The 21780-nt window shown below is 46.3% G+C and overlaps 1 protein-coding gene across 2 annotated transcripts in view; it reads right to left on the bottom strand.

Moving 5' to 3' along the window:
* MDGA2 (MAM domain containing glycosylphosphatidylinositol anchor 2) overlaps positions 1-21780 on the bottom strand; it is a 204532-nt gene that overhangs the window by 126479 nt on the left and 56273 nt on the right. Inside the window, exon 2 of one of the 2 annotated variants that reach the window (XM_058026932.1) lies at positions 14475-14614. In XM_058026932.1, coding sequence (XP_057882915.1) covers positions 14475-14614 — 140 coding nt within the window. Of the gene's footprint in view, positions 1-14474; positions 14615-21780 lie in introns of those variants that run through there. The other variant, XM_058026933.1, reaches the window with a different exon arrangement.

Here is a 21780-nt window from a genome sequence, read left to right as displayed (position 1 = left end):
CCCAGTTTACCCCAGGCTGTTACCCCAACCCAGAGGTGATGCCTTCACCCCCTTTGGGAATGGGACCTTTGGAGGATGGAGATCTTTGGAGCTGCTCACTCCCACCCCAAGCAGGACTGGGAAACCAGGAGCCTGCAGTTCCCGGTTCCCAGAGGGATTTGTTTCCCTCAAGAGCAAAAAGGCATCGAAATGTGTTTGTGTCATTAAATTTGAACACTGCAGTCTAAACAGAGAGGGGAAAATGCCTAACACTGATTTTTTTTCACTTCAAATCCACTCCTCGGAGCAGAATCGTGGTTCAAAGTGACAAAGCCATAGTGAAACCCAGGCAGCTCAAATTGAGACTTTTTTTCCCTCTTAAAACAACAATTTCAGGTGTTGTTTCTGCTTTTCCTTCTCCCCATCTGCACTCATTTTATTCCCCCTGAAGGAGTAAAAAACAGGGAAGCAGCTTCACAGAGCGTTCCCAAAATGCTGTCAGGGATGACAACAACTCAATTGAGCTCCACACCAGGAAGTGTTATTTCTCTAACCCTTCAGCAATAAAAATCTAGACTCCATTACTTGTGACAATCATTAGGGGAGGGATTTTGGGGCTGACACGAAGATTTGGGGCTGGGAAGTGGCAAAAATAAAGGAACACAATAAAAACTCCAAACAAACAAAAAGGTAAAACAAAACCAACCAAGCTCTTCTTCAAAAACCCAAAATTGGTTTTCAGGAGGTCCCTGTCCCTCATAATTTCACAGAATCGTGAAAGTTGGGAAAGTTCTCCAAGATCATGAAGTCAAACATGGCACTGTCAAGGCCACAGTGCCCCATGTCCCCATATGCCACATCCACATGGATTTAAATCCTTCCAGGTTTGGGGACTCCACCCTGTACCCGTGCCAGGGCTGGGGAACCCTTTTACAGAAGAAATTTTCCCAAATATCCAATCTAAACCTCACAGAATCCCTGAGATTGGAAAAGAGCTCCAAGATCAGAGTCCCAGCTGTGCCCAATGCCCACCCTGTCCCCAGCCCAGAGCTCTCAGTGCCACCTCCAGGGTTTGGCACTCCAGCCCTCCCTGGGCAGTGCCAAGGCCTGAGCCCCCTTTCCGTGGGGAAATTCCTGCTGTGCCCACTCTGAGCTGCCCCGGCCCAGCCTGAGGCCGTTCCCTCTGCTCCTGTCCCTGTTCCCTGGAGCAGAGCCCGACCCCCCGGCTGTGCCCTCCTGGCAGGAGCTGTGCAGAGCCACAAGGGCCCCTGAGCCTCCTTTGCTCCAGGTGAGCCCTGCCCAGCTCCTCAGGGATTCTGCAGCCCCTGCCCGGCTCCTCAGGGATTCTGCAGCCCCTGCCCAGCTCCTCAGGGATTCTGCAGCCCCTGCCCGGCTCCTCAGGGATTCTGCAGCCCTGCCCAGCTCCTCAGGGATTCTGCAGCCCCTGCCCAGCTCCCTCAGGGATTCTGTAGCCCCTGCCCAGCTCCTCAGGGATTCTCCAGCCCCTGCCCAGCTCCGTTCCCTTCCCTTCCCAGCTCCAGCCCCTCCAGGTCCTTCCTGTCATGAATGATCCCAACTGACTGCAACATGTGAGGTGGGTCCTCACCAATGCCAAGCTCAGTCTCCAAAGTTTCACCCATGCCCGATTTTTTTCTCCATCAGGCCCACACAACATTCCCACCCTCCTCCAAGGCAGGTTCCACAGGTTGGTGTTTGGGAAGCCCCTTCTAGACCAGACTAAATCCAGCTCTGTGGAGCTCCCCCAGGCCGGGTTTAAGGGATCTGTTCCCATCGCGTCATGCTCTGGAACACCACTGAGGTTATTAATTCTCTGCAGATCAAAATCAGCCTGTTTGATTAAACCTGTTCCCATTTTTAAAACTCCATAAAAATAATCCAGAAAAATCCTGCTGTCCTTCAGACAGTGCCAACAGCAGAGAAAGAAACTCCAGGAAAATCCCTAAATATTGGGAGTTGATACATCCCAGGTTATGTTCACATCAGAGCTTGTTGGTATTGTCGGAATATCCTGGTGAGACTGAAAATGAACCCCAACCTCATGTCCAGGAAATTTTCTGAATTAAATCCCAAATCTCAATGATCCAAACCCTGAATTTGTCAGTAATGCAAACCCCAAATATCAATGAACCAAACCATGAGTTTCCCAGTGATCCTAACAATAAATTTCAATGATCCAAACCCTAAATCTCCCAGGGATCCAAACCTTAAATGTCTCAGTGATCCAAACCCTAAATCTCAATGATCCAAACCTTAAATTTCCCACAGATCCAAACCCTAAATCTCCCAGAGATCCAAACTCAAAATTGTTTAGAGATCCAAACTCTAAATCTCAAAGATCTAAACCTTAAATCTCTCAACAATCCAAACCCTAAATATCAATGATCCATACCCTAAATCTCCCAGTGACCTAACCCTAAATCTCCCAGAGATCCAAACCTTAAATATCCCAGTGATGCAAACCCTAAACCTCAAAGATCCAAACATTCAATCTCCAAGTGATCTAAACTTAAATCTCCCAGTGATCCAAGCCTTAGATCTTCCAGTGATTCAAACCCTAAATCTCAAAGATCCAAACCTTAAATGTCCCAGTGATCCAAACCTTAGATCTTCCAGTGATTCAAACCCTAAATCTCAAATATCCAAACCTTAAATGTCCCAGTGATCCAAACCCTAAATTGCAAAGATCCAAAATTTAATCTCCCAGCGGCCTAACCCTAAATCTCCCAGAGATCCAAACCTTAAACTTTCCAGTGATCCAAATCCTAAATCTCCCAGTCATTCCAATCAGCTGTGCCATATTTTCCTCCCACAGGATCCCAATTCCTCCCAATGCTCTCCCTGATCCCAAAATGGGAGGGGGAGCCTGAGTTGCCACCGGGTTCAGCTGTGGTGACAAATAAAGGAGCTGACATTTGATTTTGCTGGAAAAGTGAGAGAACTGGGGAGGGGGAGCAGAGAAAAATGGGAAAAGGGTGGGAATCTCCATAAGAGGGATTTGGCAGCCCAGCTTGGCCAAGCAGGAGCAGCAGCTGCTGAGAACCAGTCACAGATCCTGCAAAAAACTCCCTGATTCCTTAAAAAATCAGATATTCCATATAAAAAATGCTTAGAAAATCAGGAATCAGAGTAACCAGCTGAACAAGGGTTATTTGTTTGGGATTTTTTCAAAAAAATCCCTTTTTCCTTTCAAATGATGAGGTCTTGATGGTCACAAAGTATTAAAAATGTGATGATACAAAATTCCGGGATCTAAACACATTCCAAAAAGGAGATTATTCCTTGGTGGCAATATATTCCATCCTTACCTCCTTATCCCAGTCATTGGATGCAAATTTTTCATCAGGCAATTCCAAAATATCAGCCTGAGCATGTCCTACCTGCACACTCCAGGTGTTGGAGACAGGACAAGGAATATGTGGAATCAGCCAAGATGGAAATTCCAAAGATTTTGACTCAATGATTCCATGGTTTTTGCTCTGTGAGCAGCGATTTTCCCTTTTTTCCTGAGGCTGAACTGGCAAAGCCTCCTCCAGGCAGGAAAACACCTCAAACAATGTTAAAAAACACTGAAAAAGAATCAAATCTCTCCTTCCCCGAACCTGACACGGCTTAAAAAGATCCCAGCAATTCCTTTGTTCTGGGAAATGGAATTGGAAAGGTGTTGGCAACCCACTGGGTGAGATTCCAGCTCATTTCCAATTCCAGGAGAAGAAAAACTCTGCAAACTCCAGTAATCCCAAATAGCATCATTCATGTCTTGTGGAGCACTCCTGGCACACCTTCCAACAACTCCCACCAGTGCCAAGGAACGGAATCTGGGAACGCTTCCCACATTTCAGGAGAATTGCAAGGAGATGGAAAGGAAAAAAAAATTAAAAAGGCCTGGATCAGCTTGCAGCTAGGAATAAAACCAGGACTAAGGGCTGGGATTAAAGGTTTGGAAAGGCAGGGTTAAGGGAGTCAGCACAATGGGAAGCAACAATGGGAATTTCCAGAGGGAAGGGAAGAGAGCTAAAAATCAGGGAATGTTTAAAACTGGGTAAAACAGCACTGCAAAAAAGAGAGAAGCCACTAACCCATAACTGCCTGAGGGACAGGAGGGACAGGAGCCAGGGAATGGCTCCCAGTGCCAGAGGGCAGGGATGGATGGGAGATTGGGAATTGGGAATTCCTGGCTGGGCTGGAATTGCCAGAGCAGCTGTGGCTGCCCCTGGATCCCTGGCAGTGCCCAAGGCCAGGCTGGGCACTGGGGCACCCTGGGACAGTGGGAGGTGTCCCTGCCATGGCAGGGGTGGCACTGGGGGGAATTTGAGGTTCTTCCAGCCCAAACCATTCCAAGACTCCACAACAGCTGATTGCTCTTCCCAACAACACCATTCCAACCCAAATCATCCCAGGATTCCATAGCACTTAAAGGCTTTTCCCAGTTTCACTATTCCAGCCCATCCATTCATGAAATGGCATTGTTAGGAACCCAACCCATCCATTCCATGATTCCACTGCCTTTAAAGGCTCTTCCCAGCTGCATCATTCCAACCTGAGCCATTCCAAGGCTCTTCCCAACTACTCCACTTCAATCCAAATCATTTCAATTCCCTCCATGGGGATGGCTCCTGGACTTTCCGGACTTCAAGGATTTTTTTCTCTTTTACTTAATTCATCTTCCTTTGGTTCTGGTGCAAATTCCATGGATTTCTTTTCCACGGTACTCCACAGCTGATGGATCTTTCCAACAACACAATTCCAACCCAAAACATTCCAAGATTCCATGACACTTAAAGGCTTTTCCCAGTTTCACCATTCCACCCCATGTTTTAAATGAAAGGTTTCGTTGGGAACCCAACCCATCCATTCCATGGATTCCCCTGCACTTAAAGGCTTTTCTCAATTTCACCATTCCTGCCCATCCATTCATGGAATAGTGTTGTTGGGAATCCAATCCATCCATTCCATGACACCACTGCCTTTAAAGGAATATTCCCAACCACACCATTCCAACCTAAATCATTCCAAGATTCCATAGCACTTAAAGGCTCTTCCCAGCTACACCGTTCCAATTCCCTACATGGGAATGGCTCCTGGACTTTCCAGACTTCAAGGATTTTTTCTCTTTTACTTAATTCATCTTCCTTTGGTTCTTGTGCAGATTCCCTGGATTTCTTTTCCACAGCACTCCACAGCTGATGGATCTTTCCAACAACACCATTCCAACCCAAATCATCCCAGGATTCCATAGCACATAAAGGCTTTTCCCAGTTTCACCATTCCAACCCATCCATTCCATGATTCCACAGCACTCTAAGACTCTTCCCAGCTGCACCATTCCAACCTGAACCATTCCAAGATTCCATAGCACTCAAAGACTCTTCCCAACTACACCGTTCCATGATTCCTGAACAGCTGAAGGCTTTTCCAACACCACCATTCCAACCCAAACCGTCCCATGATTCTGTAGAAGTAAAAGGCTCCTCCCACTACACCATTCCAGGATTCCTCAAAGGTTGAAGGCTTTTCCCAACACCACCATTCCAACCCAAACCATTCCAATTCCACACACGGGAATGTCCCCTGGATTTCCCAAACTTGCAGGATTATTTCTCTTTTGTTGTAATTCCACTTTCTTTGGCCATGGCGCAAATCCCCTGGATTTTGCCAGCGCTTTCTCCTTAACGATGTATTTACCTCATTAGCATAATTGTCTGCAATTATGTAATTAGCGTTCATATGTGTAATCATTGGAACATGTAATTAGCCCTAATTACACCATTAAAGCCTGCGAGTCAGAAATATCTTTATCATTTTGATTGACAGGCATATGGGAAGGGGGGGAAGGAAAAAAATCCCACTCGTTATTTTTATCTCCTTGAATCACGAAATCTGCAGGAGGATCCAGGATTCAACCCAGAATGGCACTGGAATTATTTTAAAATCTGATAATATTGATCAAAAATATGTTGAGGTTATTCCACTGGAAGAGGAGGAGAAAAACTACTTGAAAATAAGAAAAAATTGGACAAGTGCAGCAAACTTTTTTTGGAAAAAGAAATTAGGATTTATTTTGAAATACTTGGAATTTTTCATGTCTAATATCCTAATATGAAAACTCATGAAAGAGTCTCCACATGCAGTAGAACTTTTCTGTAAAAATAAATTAAGAATTATCAAAAATAAGGAGAAAAATTCAGGAAAGAGGCACCAAGTGCAGCAAGATTTCTCTGTAAAAAGAAATTAAGAATTCTCTGGAAATATTTGATTTTTAATTCTAATATCACTGGATTTGAGGAAGAAATATAATACAGGAAAAGAGAAAACAGAACAGCAGTGAGATTTTTCTGTGAAGAAATCAGGAACTATCTCAAATTACTTAATTTTTATTTCTAATGTAACTGGATTTGAGGAAGAAAAATAATACAGAAAAAGAGAAAAACCCTACAGAAATTGTTCTATGGAGATGCTGTTGCATCCTAGAAAAGGATTTTAAAATTCCTTGGATTTTTATCCCCTCTGAGAAAACCAGATTTATTTGAAAACTCAATATTTAGGTTCAGTTTGTTTTATTTAACATCTGTGCTGGGGGCCTTTAGGACAGCACTAGAACAAACACCTGGCATGGAATAATTTAATTGGGACAGCAAAAATTAGGATTTAAAAATTATTTTTAAATAGTATCAATTTACTTTTAAATATTACTTTTAAATATTGACCCAAATTAAATATTTGAATTTATTTCAACTTCTGCTCTTCTAGTTCAGGGTTCTTGGGTTTTTTAGAAGTTTATTTTAAACAGCCAAAACAAAATTAAAAATCAAGTGGCTGAGCTGCCCAAAACCTTGAGAGGAGTAAAGGGGAAGCCTTTAAAAGAGGTATTTGGGAATAAATCTTAGTTGGGAATATAAATATTTCAGGATAAAGACTTTCCAGCCTGATGAATTCCACTGCAGCATCCAAGTGTTCAGGTGAAAGGCAGCAAAATCCACCTGGAGATTTCCAAAGCATTCCCTGCTGCCAGAGGAGGGAGGAGAGCTCAATCCAGGAGAAAATGTTATCCATGGAAACGCCAGCATGGAGATTAAAACATCCCAGAATGATCCTGAGAGGTCATCCCCCCATCCCAGCAGGAAAATCCAAATTTGTTCCAATTCTCCCCACCAGACACCTCAGCTGGGGGAGGCTTTGGGAGCAGAATTTCTTCCCCTAAAATATAAAAGCAACAAACTCCAGAGCTTTAGGAGTTTGTGGGATCACAGAATCCTGGAATGGTTTAGGGGGGGAGGGATTTTAAGGATCATCCCACCCCTGCCATGGCAGGGACACCTCCCACTGTCCCAGGGTGCCCCAGTGCCCAGCCTGGCCTTGGGCACTGCCAGGGATCCAGGGGCAGCCACAGCTGCTCTGGCAATCCCAGCCCAGCCAGGAATTCCCAATTCCCAATCTCCCACCCATCCCTGCCCTCTGGCACTGGCAGCCATTCCCTGGCTCCTGTCCCTCCATCCCTTGTCCCCAGTCCCTCTGCAGCTCTCCTGGAGCCCCTTCAGGCCCTGCCAGGGGCTCTGAGCTCTCCCTGGAGCCTTCTCCTCTCCAGGGAACATTCCCAGCTCTCCCAGCCTGGCTCCAGAGCAGCTCCAGCATTTGGAGCAGCTCTGTGGATTCCTCTGGATCACTCCAGCAGCTCCATGTCCTGCTCTGTCCCCAGATCTGGGGCAGCTCTGCGGGTGGGATTTCATGGCCAGCATTCCTTCCACAGCAATGGGAAGGATTCCTGATAATCCTCCAGAAAAAGCCTCCCGAGCGTTTCCTTGGGAGATCTCCCTCCAGAGCCACCAGCACCGCCTGATCTGCATCAGCTGCTGGTTTCCCTGGTTACCAAATTATCCATGCACTCATCAAACCCATTCCTTCCCAGGCATGCCTCCCAGCTCCAGCCTTTATTCCAGAGCCACCCCCATCCCTGTGCCAGGAGACAGCAATGGTTTTCCATGTGCCCATGGAAAAGCAGCTCCCGGTGCTTTATCCCAGAGCTGCTGCTCCAGCCTTTCCTGCTCCAGCCGTGAGCAGGAACACGGAAATACAAGCTGACAGCACAGAGGGAAAACAAAACACTGCAGAGCTTTGGGAGGGGAGAAAACAGATGGAAAATAGTCAGAGGACAAGTGTCCATATTTCAGGAAAAGTGGAATTTTTTCCTGTTTCCCCTAAAATAATACAAGTCCTGCTCTGTGGGCACTGGGAATTTTCCATAAGGGATTTCTGGCACATTTAAGCTGCCCAAATGTCAAAATGAAACTGCTCAGGTGCCACTCCTCAACCCTGATGTCATTCCCAGCTCCATGAGATTCCCTCCAGGCTCATCCCAATGATTGCTGAGGCTGTAACAAGTCTGGGCTGGATATTCCCAACCCAAACTTCCCTTCCCTGCTGCTGTTTTTTTCCTGGATTTAACCTCTTTGCATTGAACCTCTTTTTATCTGGATTTGACCTCTTTCCCTCAGCACTTCCAAGCCTTTTTTAGGAACCTGCAAACACATTCCTTGTGGAGAGACAAGCAGCCACCTGGAAACGGGAAAAGTGGTAGGAACTGCTCAAATTATTCAGGATAAAACAGGAGTTTTAACTGGAGAATTAACAGCAGTTAATTCCTTTTATCAACTTGCAAACCATTGGAATAATGGAATGGTTTGGGATGCAAGGGACATAAAAGATAAGCTCAGAGGCACCAGTGGCTCATTCCCAAAGATCCTGGTGCAGCTCCAGGAGTCCCTCACTCCGTGCTGTGGATGCTGTGATTCCTGCCCTGGATTTTTGGCACAATTCCTGCTCCTCCCTCCTGGCAGACAGAGCAGGGCAGGCTCGGAGCCCTGCAGAGCTCTGCAGAGGTGTGAATTCAGGTGCTGTGCTCGGGGGAGAAAATCATCAAATAAACTCCTTGGAGCAGCACAAACGTCATGTGAAGCCTCACCACAGATTGCTCTTCATGCCAGAGCAGGATGGAAACATTTTTCCTTGCTAAACGGGAGTCAAACATTCAGGAAAGGGTTTTCTCCAGCATAAAATCCAGGCTAATTTAGTCATGAGTCAGGCTGGGTTTTGTCAGGTGCTCAGTGAACATTTGTAAAGTCTTCCCGTGAACTGAGGAGTGTCAGATGGAATCAGCATCAATTTTCCTAACAAGGCTCCAATTACTGCTCCAAGGAGCTGCAGAGTGGGGTGGGAAAACAGCTGCTCCCGTGTGAGGGACCCCCATCCCCCTCTTCCCTGGGCTGCATCAGCTCTTGATAAGGATTCTTATCAATTAAAACCAAAAACGTGGCACCCGCTTTGCCCCAAAGGATCCTTCTATGTCTGACTCAAAGCTGATCAAAGAGAACAGAATGTGGGGGGTTTTGTTGAGGGTTTTTTGGGAATGCTGCCTTTTCTGGCCTAATGGATGCAGTTCCAGGGAGTGGGAATTTTTCCTTTCCTGGCATTAATAAGGAAAAGGCAGGATCCTGTTCTGCAGTGTTAGAGGAGGCTCCACTAACCACAGGGAGTAATTAGGGGGATGCATTTGAAATAATTAAGGGGTTTTTATTTTTTTAGTGCCACAGTTACCTGGGTCTGTCCATGGGTAGAGATCAGTGCTCCCCAAGGAGTTTATGAGTGACAGGATAATGGGGAATGGCTATAAACTGACAGGAAATATTGGGAAGGAATTCCTGGCTGAGAAGGAGGTGAAGGGCTGTGATGGAATTGCCAGAGCAGCTGTGGCTGCCCCTGGATCCCTGGAAATGTCCAAGGCCAGGTTGGAGCAGCCTGGGACAGTGGGAGGTGTCTCTGTCCATGTCAGGGCGTGGAACTGGATGGGATTTAAGTTCCTTCTCATCCAAACCAGTCCATGATATGAATTCCATATATATAAATATAATATATATATAATATATATAATTATATAATGTGTATAATGTATAAAAATATAATATATATAATACATATAAATATGGAATATAAATATGGAATATATATATATATATATGGAATCATATCTATAAATATGAGCTTCAAGGCTCCTTCCAATCCAACCATTCCTTGCTTTTTGTCACTTGGGTTACCCCCTTTGGCCACCCCAATTCCCAGCAGGCAGGATGTGTTTTTCCAGGCTCACACCCCTCTGGAGCAGCATTTCCCTGCCTCTGCCCCGGGTTCACAATCCCAGGAAACCACAGGATCTCCTGGCAGCTGCAAGGGGAACAGCTCCTGCTGCCTCAGTGGCATCAGCGCAGCACCCAACTCCTACAAGTGGGAAGAAAACACAACCAAACAGAGGCAGGGAGAAATTCCAGGGCTCCTAAAAGCAGATCCTCCCCTGCTTTGCTTCCCGGGAAAGCCACGGATCCATCACGTTCTTCACACCCCAGCAGCACCGTGAGCACTCCTGGATTTCTCCGGGAGAAAGGGACGTGCTCCCATGGCCCTGCCTGGAAGAAGGGTGGCAGGAGGATGTGAGGAGGAGGTGGGATCTCGTTAAGATGTGTTGCAACCTCCAAACAGGAAAAAAAAAAAATCCCGGAGTGTGCAGCTTCCAGATGGTCGGAATGACGTGCGGCACTGGCAGCTGCTCCTTCGTGAGCCTCGGGAATGAGAGTAGGGAGGCAGCACCTGGGAGAGGGGGGGACATGGTGGGAGGGCCAGAGGTCATCCTGCAGCACTGGGAGGGACTGGGGGAGCACTTGGACACTGTCCCCTGTCGGCTCTGCACCTTTTGCTGCTTGGAATGTGCCATTCCCACCAGGATAATGTGACAGAATGTGCCCTTCCCGCCGGGATAACGTCACCCGAGGTGGGACAGCACTTGGGGGTGAACCTCTGGAAAAATCGCAGCCAGGGGAAAGCAAAGCCCGAGGAGGGGGATGTTGGATTGACAAACAAGGCCTTTATAAACTCCTGGAGTCACTGAGACTGGAAAAGCCACCCAAGATCGAATCCCAGCATTCCCAAGGCCACCACTGACCAATGTCTCCAAGTGCCACATCCACAGGGATTTTAAATCCCTTCAGGGATGGCGACTCCACCACTGCCTCAGGGCAATCTTTTCCATTAAATTTTTCCTTATCTCAAATATTAACCTTCCCTGAAACAACCTGAGGCCAGTTCCTCTTGTTACTTGGGAAAAAAGCCTGGAAAAAAAGCCTGGACACACCCTCCTGTCAGGAATTTCCTGTTCATCCTTCACTGGAAAACCAGGAATTCAAAATTCCAGTTGATCTCTTCTCATCGGATGCCTCTTCCTCTGCTCCCCATGATCCAAATGTCATTCCGCACTTTGGAAAGTCTCAGGTTTTGTTTCCAATGACTGGACCTGCCCAGCATGGGTGAGAATTCCCAAGGAAAATCAGGAAAAAACACATTCCTCAAGGCTGGGCAGGAGATTGTCACCAGCGGGGATAAAATGTCACCTCTTAGCTACTCAGTCCAGGAAATCCCTTATTCCTGTCCAGGGGTAAGTGGCCTTTGGATATCCTGGCACATCCCTCTGGAGCTGGAGAGCAGGGACAGCCCAACTCCAGGATCCTGGATAAAATCTGGGAAAAGGACAGGGTGATCCTGCTCCAAACTTGGCAGGATTTTATCCAAAAATCAAACCAACCTCTCCTGACAGCCACAATTTATGGAAAAAAGGGCTGCATTCACCTCACCTGAGCGGGGATAAAGTGCTTTAAAAATTCCAGCCAGGAAAACTATTTCTATGGCAACTAATGGTGCATTCCAAAGCTGGGTGTGAGAAGGTGGGAAATCAGGAATAACTAATATTAATCACATGGAACATCTCAAAATCACTCCATGGATAACAAGCAGACATTCAAGGATGTGTTGGGGTGCTCAAAGTCTTGTACCTAATTAGGAGTGAGGTGAATTTTTGGGATTAACAGAGTGATTATTTTTAATTCTCCTTCGTTCTGATAATTCTCATACCTTTTTATTATTCCTCCCAAAAACCTCACTGATGCTGAGAAGACTCCATGAAAATTTAGAGGAGAAATTCCAGAAAATTTCCAGCAATTGAAAAGCGCAACCACCACTCTGAACACAGGAATTTCCCTGCCTGGAAATAACCCCAGGGGAAAATTTTGGTGGGAAAGGCAGCAAAGAGAGCTGTAAAAATGGGAAGATTTGATAAATCTGAAGATCTGTGTTCAAAGGGAGGCCCCCCAGAGTGGCATCACTGCAAGGATGACTTGGAGCAGATCAGAGACATCCCTGAGTCATCAGACCCCAAAGAACGACATCCGTTGATCCCGAAGTTAAAAGAACAAATGTTGGAAACACAAAAAAGGCACAAATGTGTGCTTTGGTAAAGCAGGAAGGAGTGACAGGAGAGAAAAGGAAAAAAATAGAATTTTTTGACATTAATTCATTTCTCCTCCCAGAGCCATCACGGGCAGCCTCAAATCCTACAGATTAGAAATCCCTGGGAATGTTCAAGGCTTGGAGTGGAAAATATTCCTACCCATGGGAGGAGTTGGCACTGGTTCATTTTTCATCTCCTTTCCAGCCCAAACCATTCCACAATTCTGTGATTTTACAAATTGCCAATCCAGGGTTGTTTAATTCCTCCAGTATTGAAACCAAAAGGAGTTTCCATGCCAAGAAAAATTGAAAAATTTGAGTCAACGTGGAAGTGTGAAAGCATTCTTGGAATGCACAATTCCATATTTTATAACCTCATTCCCCAGCACCTGATCAAACAGCAGCTGGAAAACAATTTCCGTGCAATTTGCAACCCAAATCTGAGAGCATCCTGTGGAAAGATCAGGAAAAATTTGGAATGCTGGAAACACCATCCCTAAACCAGCACAGAATAAACTTCCACTACTTTAACTTTAAATATTCTCCTTAAATTGGGAACAATCATGGAATGAACAACAAAAACAGCAAACCCCTCCTTCCTGGAGGAGCTCACACTGAAGGTCTCTGAATTCCCTATTCCCAATTCCTGCCCATCCCTTGCAATTCCAAAAACAAAGGGTATAATTCATCACTTTGGAAAGAAAATTCCTGGTGATTATCCTAATTAAAAATAACTGATTAACGAGGTGTCCTGGCCCAAGGGGGTCACACCAGGGAGGTGCAGCAGGAGTTGCCAACAATCTTGAGCTTGATAAAATAAGGATAGGCCTGGAAAAAGCTGATTTATTCCCAGGTAATTCTGGTTTATCCAGCTGCAACGCTGGGGGTTCCATGACATTCCTGAGCCAGGCAAACAAGGTTTCCCAAGCTCTTGGGTTCCCTGCTCCAGCTGTTCCCTCTTCCAGAGCTCCAGCTGGATTTCTGAGGACTGGAGTGTGAAGATCCCAGACAATAGCAAAACTTCAGAGATTTTCATCCAACAATTGTCACCCTTAGAATTGTTTTCCTTCTCTTTTACCAACCTCCATGGAAGTTAAACACACCGGGAATTTAAAGCACAATATTGCTGATTTTGACACCAGATTTTCCAAGAAAACTCTCCAACAATTGTCACCCTTATAATTGTTTTCCCTTTTTTTTACCAACCTCCATGGAAATCAAACACACCAGGAATTTAAAACACAATATTGCTGATTTTTACAGCAGATTTTCCAAAAAACTCTCCAATAATTGTCACCCTTAGAATTGTTTTCCCTCTCTTTTACCAACCTCCACGGAAATCAAACACACCAGGAATTTAAAACACAATATTGCTGATTTTTACAGCAGATTTTCCAAAAAACTCTCCAATAATTGTCACCCTTATAATTGTTTTCCCTTTCTTTTACCAACCTCTGAAGGAAATCAAACACACCAGGAATTTAAAGCACAAATCCCAGGTAATTCTGGTTTATCCAGCTGCAACGCTGGGGGTTCCCTGACATTGCTGATCCAGGTGAACAGGGAGACATTCCCAAGCTCTTGGGTTCCCTGCTCCAGCTGTTCCCTCTTCCATAGTTCCAGCTGGATTTCTGAGGACTGGGGTGTGAAGATCCCAGACAACATGACAACTTTAGGGATTTTCACCCAACAATTGTCACCCTTATTATTGTTTTCCCTCTCTTTTACCAACCTCCATGGAAATCAAACACACCAGGAATTTAAAACACAATATTGCTGATTTTTACAGCAGATTTTCCAAAAAACTCTCCAATAATTGTCACCCTTATAATTGTTTTCCCTCTCTTTTACCAACCTCCATGGAAATCAAACACACCAGGAATTTAAAGTGTAAATTTAGGAATTTACACTTGAATAAACCCAGGAATATAGGGTGTAAAAATCTTATTTTTACACCAGATTTTCCAAAACAAATCACCAACATTCCTGCTGTTCAAGTTCCTCTGGAACACCCAATATCCACCCAACATCCGGGATGGATCCCCCACCTGGATCCCAGTGGATCTTGCCCACCGCGCAGACTCTGAAGGTGAACCCGGCTTGTGGAGGGTCTGGGGGTGTGGAGGGGACAGGTGTGGTGGGCAGGGACTCACCTGTGGCCGGGGGTGGCCTGTGACCAGGCAGGTGAGCTCCAGGGTCTCTCCCTCGCGGATGGTGTAGACGCGCTCGGAGTAGCGCTCCTCCTCGATGTTGCAGGCCAGGCCCGAGTGCACGATCCGCACCGTGGGGGGGGCTGCAAGGCCAGCAGAGAAACGGGATCAGAAACACATGGATCATCAAATTATGGGATGTTCCAGCTTGGAAGAATCCCACAAGGATCACATCCAACTCTTAAGGGAATCAAACGCGACCTTGGCATTCTCAACTCCAAGATCCTATGAACTGAGCCGTCTCAGACCACTGGGCCTGGCCATGAGCTGGGGGGCTGCAAAGCCAGTAGAGAAATGGGATGAGAATCACATAGATCATGGGATTATTGGATGTTTTGGGTTGGAAAAAATCCACAAGGATCAAGTCCAGCTCTTAAGGAAATCCAATGTGACCTTGGCATTCTCAGGTCCATGATCCAACCAACCAAGCCCATCCCAGACCACTCCACTCCTGGCTATGAGCTGGGGGTGCTGCAGTGCGAGCAGAGAAACAGCATCAGAACTACATGGATCACCAAATTACGGGATGTTTCAAGCTGGAGGAATCCCACAAGGATCAAGCCCAGCCGTCAAGGAAATCAAACACAACCTTGGTATTCTCAACTCCAAGATCCAATCAACCAAGCCCATCCCAGACCACTCCACGCCTGGGGCTGACCCTGAAGCAGGGGGCTGCAAGGCTAGCAGAGAAATGGGATGAGAACCACATGGATCCCAGGGTTACAGGATGATCTGTGTTGGAAAAGCCACAAGGATTGAGTCCAGCTCTTAAGGGAACTGAACCTACCTCGGCATTTTCAGCTACATGATCCAACCGACCAAGTCCATCCCAGGCCACCCCAGCCCCGGAACCAGCACTGAGCATCTCTCCCACACAGTTACTCACTGTTTACTCAGCACATACTCATCACCACAAGAGATTTCCATGGTTTTTATTAATCCTTGTCAATCCCCTGGATGAAACTTTCAGCACCCCCCGCTTGCATTCCAATTTTTTTGTTTCCATTTCCAAAATGAACTTGGCATTATTGTTTTTATTCTATATCTTCCTAAATGCATTATCACACTCGTTATGCAAATGAAAAGACTTAATTAAAGCAGGAAAATTAAGCAGGGGAAACAGTGGCACTGATGCTGCTGCTTCCTTTCCAAATCCCGTCAGCGGGATCAGGATTTGGAGCAGGAGTTAAGTTCAGGCAGAACCTTGCTTTAATTTCCTTGTTGGTACAACCTGTAGTACAGGAATTACTCAGATTTACACGTCGTAAGTGTAAGGAATGCACGACATTCCTGTTATTACACCTGCATAAATCCCAGCTCCATTTCCACAAGACTCCAAAGTACATTCCCAGCTCCACAATTTCACTTCTGAACCGTGAAATTCACAGCTATGACAATTTCCAGCGAGTGAATCAATAGGAGAAGGAAACTGATTTACTGACCCTAATAAAAGCACAGAAACTAAAGGGCACAAAAGATAAAATGGAATTCTGTGGGATTTAAACACCTGGAATTCCATCCTTTCTGTTCATCCATGTGATGCCATTGAGCTCCCAGCCCCTTTTCCCATGGAAGAGCCTCAAAGCTTCTCCCCAGGCTCTTTGCAGTAGCTGGATCCCCTTCCCAAGGCTGCTTTGCCAGGTCTCCATGCTGCACGTCACACCAACCCTGCTTCTCTGGTCATCCTGCAATTCCTCTGCCAGGATCCACATGGAATTCCCAGGATGCAGGGCTCTGGCATCCCTTCAGAACCCCCCCTCACCTTGGCATTCCTGGTCCAGCCCACACACAGCTCCCTGTGGACACAGCCCATCGTGGGATCCTGATCTGAAGGCCTAGGATTGATCCAAACCTGCCAAGAATTCCAGTGTCTGAGCCTCGCTCTCCACAGCCTGGAGAAAATGAGGCTCAAGCCAAGGAGGCAGAAGAGGCAGAGGAGGAGCAGGGAATGGATGCTTCCTCCATAGAAACATGGAATGGTTTGGGTGGGAAGGACCTTAAATCCCATCTCATTACAACCAGCACATTCCACTGTCCCAGGCTGCTCCAAGTCCTATCCAAACCCATATTTGGACACTTCCAGGGATAGCCACAGATTCTCTGGGAATTCCATTCCAGAGCCTCCCCACCCTCCCAGCCAAGAATTGCTTCCCAATATCCCATCCAGCCCCACACTCAGTTTGAAGCCATCATTCCAGCAAAGACTCCAGCAAGCTCTGCTCTTTCAGCCACCACATCCCGAGTTCCAAAGCCCCAGGAACTTTCCCTCCTCACTTTTCCAGAAGGTTTAACAAAGAACAACGCAGCCCTGCTCCAGCCAAAAGTGGTCCTAATTACTCCAAGTCCAACACAATGATGGAATAAAGCTGCTCGGAACAACCTGGGATAGCGGAAGGTGTCCCAGCCCTTGGCAGAGGTGGAACTGGGTTTAAGATCCATTCCAATCCAAATCCCTCTAGCATTACATGATTCCCTTGTCCCATAGATGCAGGTGGATCTTCCCATGAAGCTCCTGGAATGTCCTTGGTTAGGAACCAGGGCCATGTGTCACACTCTAACCTGGAAACAATCCGTGAATTCCTGACTATGATTATTTTTCCAAGTAGAACAGCAGCACCAACACTCAGTGTGCTGATTTTTCCCTGGAATTCCTAGGAATGCTGATCCCCCTCCACACTCCTCAGGATTTCAGCATCCCAAGGACATGGAATGAGCTCTTTGCTCTGCCATTTCCAGGGCTCTGAGTCACCACAGGGACTTCCATCATCTCCCACACCACGGATTCCAAAATGCAGGAATGCTGAAGCAGAGCCACAGAGCAGAAAGGTAAGCGAGGGTTCAGCACGGCTCATCAAACTTGGGACCAAATTAGAGCAGTCAGCAGCAATATTCCAACATCCTTTTAAATCCATATTCCATTAATATTCCATTCTTATTCATGTTATATTCATCTAACTCCAAATCACAGCTGAAGTGTCCTTCATTTTAGTGGCTGTGCCACTCTCCTGAAACCATTAAATTTGGGAAGGAGCAGGAAAGGGAAAACGCCCCCCTGGGTGTTGTTATTGCCAAGGGAAACACTGCTTTGAGAGGAGATCAAACCAATCAAGGAAAATAGCAAATATTCCTCTTCCAGCAAGTGAAAAATCTTATGGTTCAGGAGACATCCCATAATTATGAAATGTCACCTCCCTCCTTCCTGCAGAAATATTCATCCCAGCTCCTTCTGAAAGCTGCCTCCAGGGATTTCATCCATTAAAACAATATCAGCTTAGCATTGATTTTGTTTGTGACATTTGAGGAGAATTTGGCTAGGGATTGCACATGGAAAATGCTGCGTGGGTTCTTCCCAGCACCATTCCCAGCACCATTCCTGCAAGGCACAACCTGGAGCAAGGAAAGGTCCTCCAAGGAAAAGGTAAAACAACAAATCCGAGCACAACCCCCTCGTTCTGCTGCAGGAGTTGTGTGACCCCACAAGATTCCCTCTTTCCATGAAAAATTGAAAGGTTCTCCTTTCTTGGCTGCTCTTTTCCACCAATTCCAAGTTTAGGCGGGATACTGGGAAGGAATTTCTGGCTGGGAGGGTGGGGAGGCCCTGGAAAGGATTTCCCACAGAAGCTGTGATCCAAAGTCCTGATCCAAAGGAATTCCAATGGAATTTGGGTGTTTTCTCAGCCTGGAAACTCCTCACTGGACTGGGAAAATATTGGAGGCTTGAGGGTGATTTGGTGATCCCTGAGCTATGCTGGTGGATTGGGAATGGTTGGGAATTTCCTCAGCTTCAGAAGCTCACGTTGACCTTTTTTTTTTCATGGAAAATGTTATCAGGATCCTTTGAGAAAAGTGGGAATGAAGTGTTGTTTTGGATTGGCAAAACGGGGGAAAGTTTGAGAGGACTTTGGGATTCATTTCAGCTGGAATGAGGAGTTGGGAGATGGAGATTTGTGGAGCTGGGAATGGGAATGATTCCATGGAGAGGGACTTGGGGACAAGGGGTGGAAGGACAGGGCCCAGGGAATGGCTCCCACTGCCAGAGGGCGGGGATGGATGAGAGATTGGGAATTGGGAATTCCTGGCTGGGAGAAGCTGGAATGGATTTCCCAGGAAAGCTGTGGCTGCTCCTGGACCTCTGGAATTGTCCAAGACCAGGTTGGAGCATCCAAGGGAAGGTGTGGATTCCAGGGGTGGAACTGGATGGGCTTTAATGTTCCTTCCATCCCAAAACATTCCAGGATTTCGTTCCAGGATCCCTTGGCACAGCTCTTTCCTGGTTCAAAGTTTCCCACACATAGAGATTTGGTCTAGTCTTTGTTGGAAAACAGGGAATTAAACTCTGACTAACATCAGAACTTGCATTCCCTTAATCTGAGCAGTACCAAGATCTTCCTGATTCATGGAACGTGTGGGATTCCTTAAAACTTTATTAAAATGAGAAATTTCCTTTTTTATTTTTTTGGAAATAGGAGATCCATGATGGATCTGCTAGAAAATGCAGGATGGAATTGCCACAAATCAAATCCCTCTCCCCTCCTGCAGCCTTGAGCTTTCCCCTTGAAAATTAATTAGCAGGAGTGAAGTCCCTGTGAATTTTGCGCAGTTCTGCAGCAGAACAAGGAGGAAATAATGTGATTTTCTGAAGAAAAAGGAGATTTAAAGTAATTGCGGCACTTGCTACTCTCAGAATTCACTTTTCCCATATTTTCCCTGCTCTTAATTCTCCTAAACTGCAAATGGAATGACCAGGAATCTCTGAGATATTGCCATGGGAATGCACTGCCCTCATCAATGCAGAATTTGGAGCATTTTACTGCAGCTAATTTGGGATTTGGGGCTATTTTTCCAGCTGGAGGTGAGGCCCAGTCCACAAATAAATGGAATATTGAAACAGGGTTTTTTTATTTCTTCTCTAAGTGAATTTTTCTTTGGGGAAATTCAAATGTTACACAAGTAGCTTCAATTAAACAAATATTCCATTTATGGAGAAATCTTTCATTTTGGCTCCAAGCTGAGCCAAATCCCAGGTGCCTGAGAGAGGAAACTTCCAGGTGTGATGCTGACCAGATTTCAAACCAGTTGTGCCATTCCTGGATCATTCCATATCACTCCTAAATATTTTCCACCTGCTTTCACCTAATGCCCACGGGAATATTTATTGGGCACTTTCCTCTGAGCTGAACTTTCCCATCAAACAGGAAAAAGTCACCTTTTATCCCATTGGGGATCATTTTCCCATGTTGCTCAATATTCCTGCCTATCCTGGTGTTTGTGGAGCTCCGTGATTGATGGCACTGCCATCCCAAGGCTCCCAGATAATCAAATCCCACTGCTGCTTCCCAACACTGCTGCCACAGAATTAGGCCTGACCTAATTTTGACACTACAAAGCTTAGCAGTGCTGGCTATATTGGGTTTGGGCTGTCCTAATGCTGTTTCTCCAGGAACAGACGGATTTATGGCTTTTTTCCCACCCTTTACAACTCCTCTCACTGCTGGTTATTGTTCCTGCTGCCGGGCATGTGTAAAAACTGCTGGAGTTCAGAGAGGGATCAGGAAAAGGCCAGGAGAGCTCCTCAGACATGGATTTGGGCTGAGAATATAAAACCATGGAATGGCTCTCAAGGGAAACTTGAAGATTATCCCATCGCACCCTTGTACTCCAGTCACTGATTCTGAGTGTGGGAGTAAATGAAATCCTTCCTGCACAGTGATCCCAGAAATTCCCAATATTTCAGGACTTTTCTAATGTTTCAGGCCATGCCTGGGGCAGTTTCTGGTCGTTCCCTGGTGCTGGGAGTTCATGGGTGTGCCTCGGTCTGTGTGAGTTTCTGACTCCTGGTGATTGGGAGAATCCATTGATTGGGAAAATCCACTGATCCTTTTCCATGGGTGCATATGCCCAAAAAATCATGGAACGGTTTGGGTTGGAATGAGACTTAAATCCCAGCCAGTGCCAGCCCTGCCATGGCAGGGACACCTCCCACTGTCCCAGGGTGCCCCAGTGCCCAGCCTGGCCTGGGGCACTGCCAGGGATCCAGGGGCAGCCACAGCTGCTCTGGCAATTCCAGCCCAGCCAGGAATTCCCAATTCCCAATCTCCCACCCATCCCTGCCCTCTGGCACTGGGAGCCATTCCCTGGCTCCTATCCCTCCATCTCTTGTCCCCAGTCCCTCTGCAGCTCATTTCCTTTGGAAGCACTGGGATCCTGAAGTTCTCCATGCCTGGGAAATCAGGAGTCTCCCACTCAGACTGGGGCTGTCTCACCCTCAGTTCATTGCAGAGAACAAATACAGAATATCCTCTGCAAAAACAATTTTTTAGGGAAGTCAGAGAAGGAAACATTTCCTAAAAACACGGGATTTTAGTTTCTAGCTTGCTGTAATGATTCAACACCTCCTTACTTACTTTTCATCAGCTTTAATTTGTCCTTAATTATTTATCCTGCAGCCCAAATCAACCCTGCTGACATCCCAGTCCCTTCATGTCCTGGAACTGTCCAGGTTGGAAAAACCCTCAGATCCCATCAAACCAAACCATTCCCAGCACTACCAAGGCCACCACTGCTCCATGCCCCCAAGTGCCACATCCACAGGGATTTTAAATCCCTCCAGGAATGGGGATTCCACCCCTACCCTGGGCATCTACGCCAGGGCTGGACAACCCTTTCCATGAAAAAACTCCTAAAATATCCAAATCAAACCTCCCCTGGCACAGCTTGACGTCATTTCCTCTTGTCCTACCTCTTGTTCCTTGGAAGAAGCCACCAATCCCCACTGGGGTAAAATCCCATTTTAGGAAGTTGTGGGAGAAAATAAAACATCAGGAATCCCTTTTCCTGCTCCACACTCATTCCCTGTGGGAATTCTGCCTCTTTTTCCTCCAGCTGAGCCCCAGACACGTCCTTGCAAGGCCAATTCCTGCCATTTCCACAGGAGCAAAGGTCTCCCAAAGATCCGTGTGTCCCTGCCCAGGCAGACAATTAGGGATAATTCCCTCTGTGCTCCTGCAGGGATTTATTTCCTGATTTAACTCCTGCTCTTTCTTTCTCTCATCGAGTTCAGCTCCAGGAGAGGAGCTGCTCTTCTCCATGCCTGGTGCCACAAGTGGATTTATGGATTTTGGGTGCCACGGTTTTTCACCCAAAAGAAATCCAGGGATAATGTGGGTATCCTCACTTCCACCATGTGTGGGACACTCTTGGCCAATAACCTTGGAATTAAAAATTTAATTACCTGGAGCATCAGCACTGA

Source organism: Melospiza georgiana, chromosome 6, assembly GCF_028018845.1.
Source record: "Melospiza georgiana isolate bMelGeo1 chromosome 6, bMelGeo1.pri, whole genome shotgun sequence".
Lineage (NCBI taxonomy): Eukaryota > Metazoa > Chordata > Aves > Passeriformes > Passerellidae > Melospiza > Melospiza georgiana.
The sequence above is the reverse complement of the archived record's forward strand: the minus strand, read 5'-3'. Positions and strand labels throughout refer to the sequence as shown.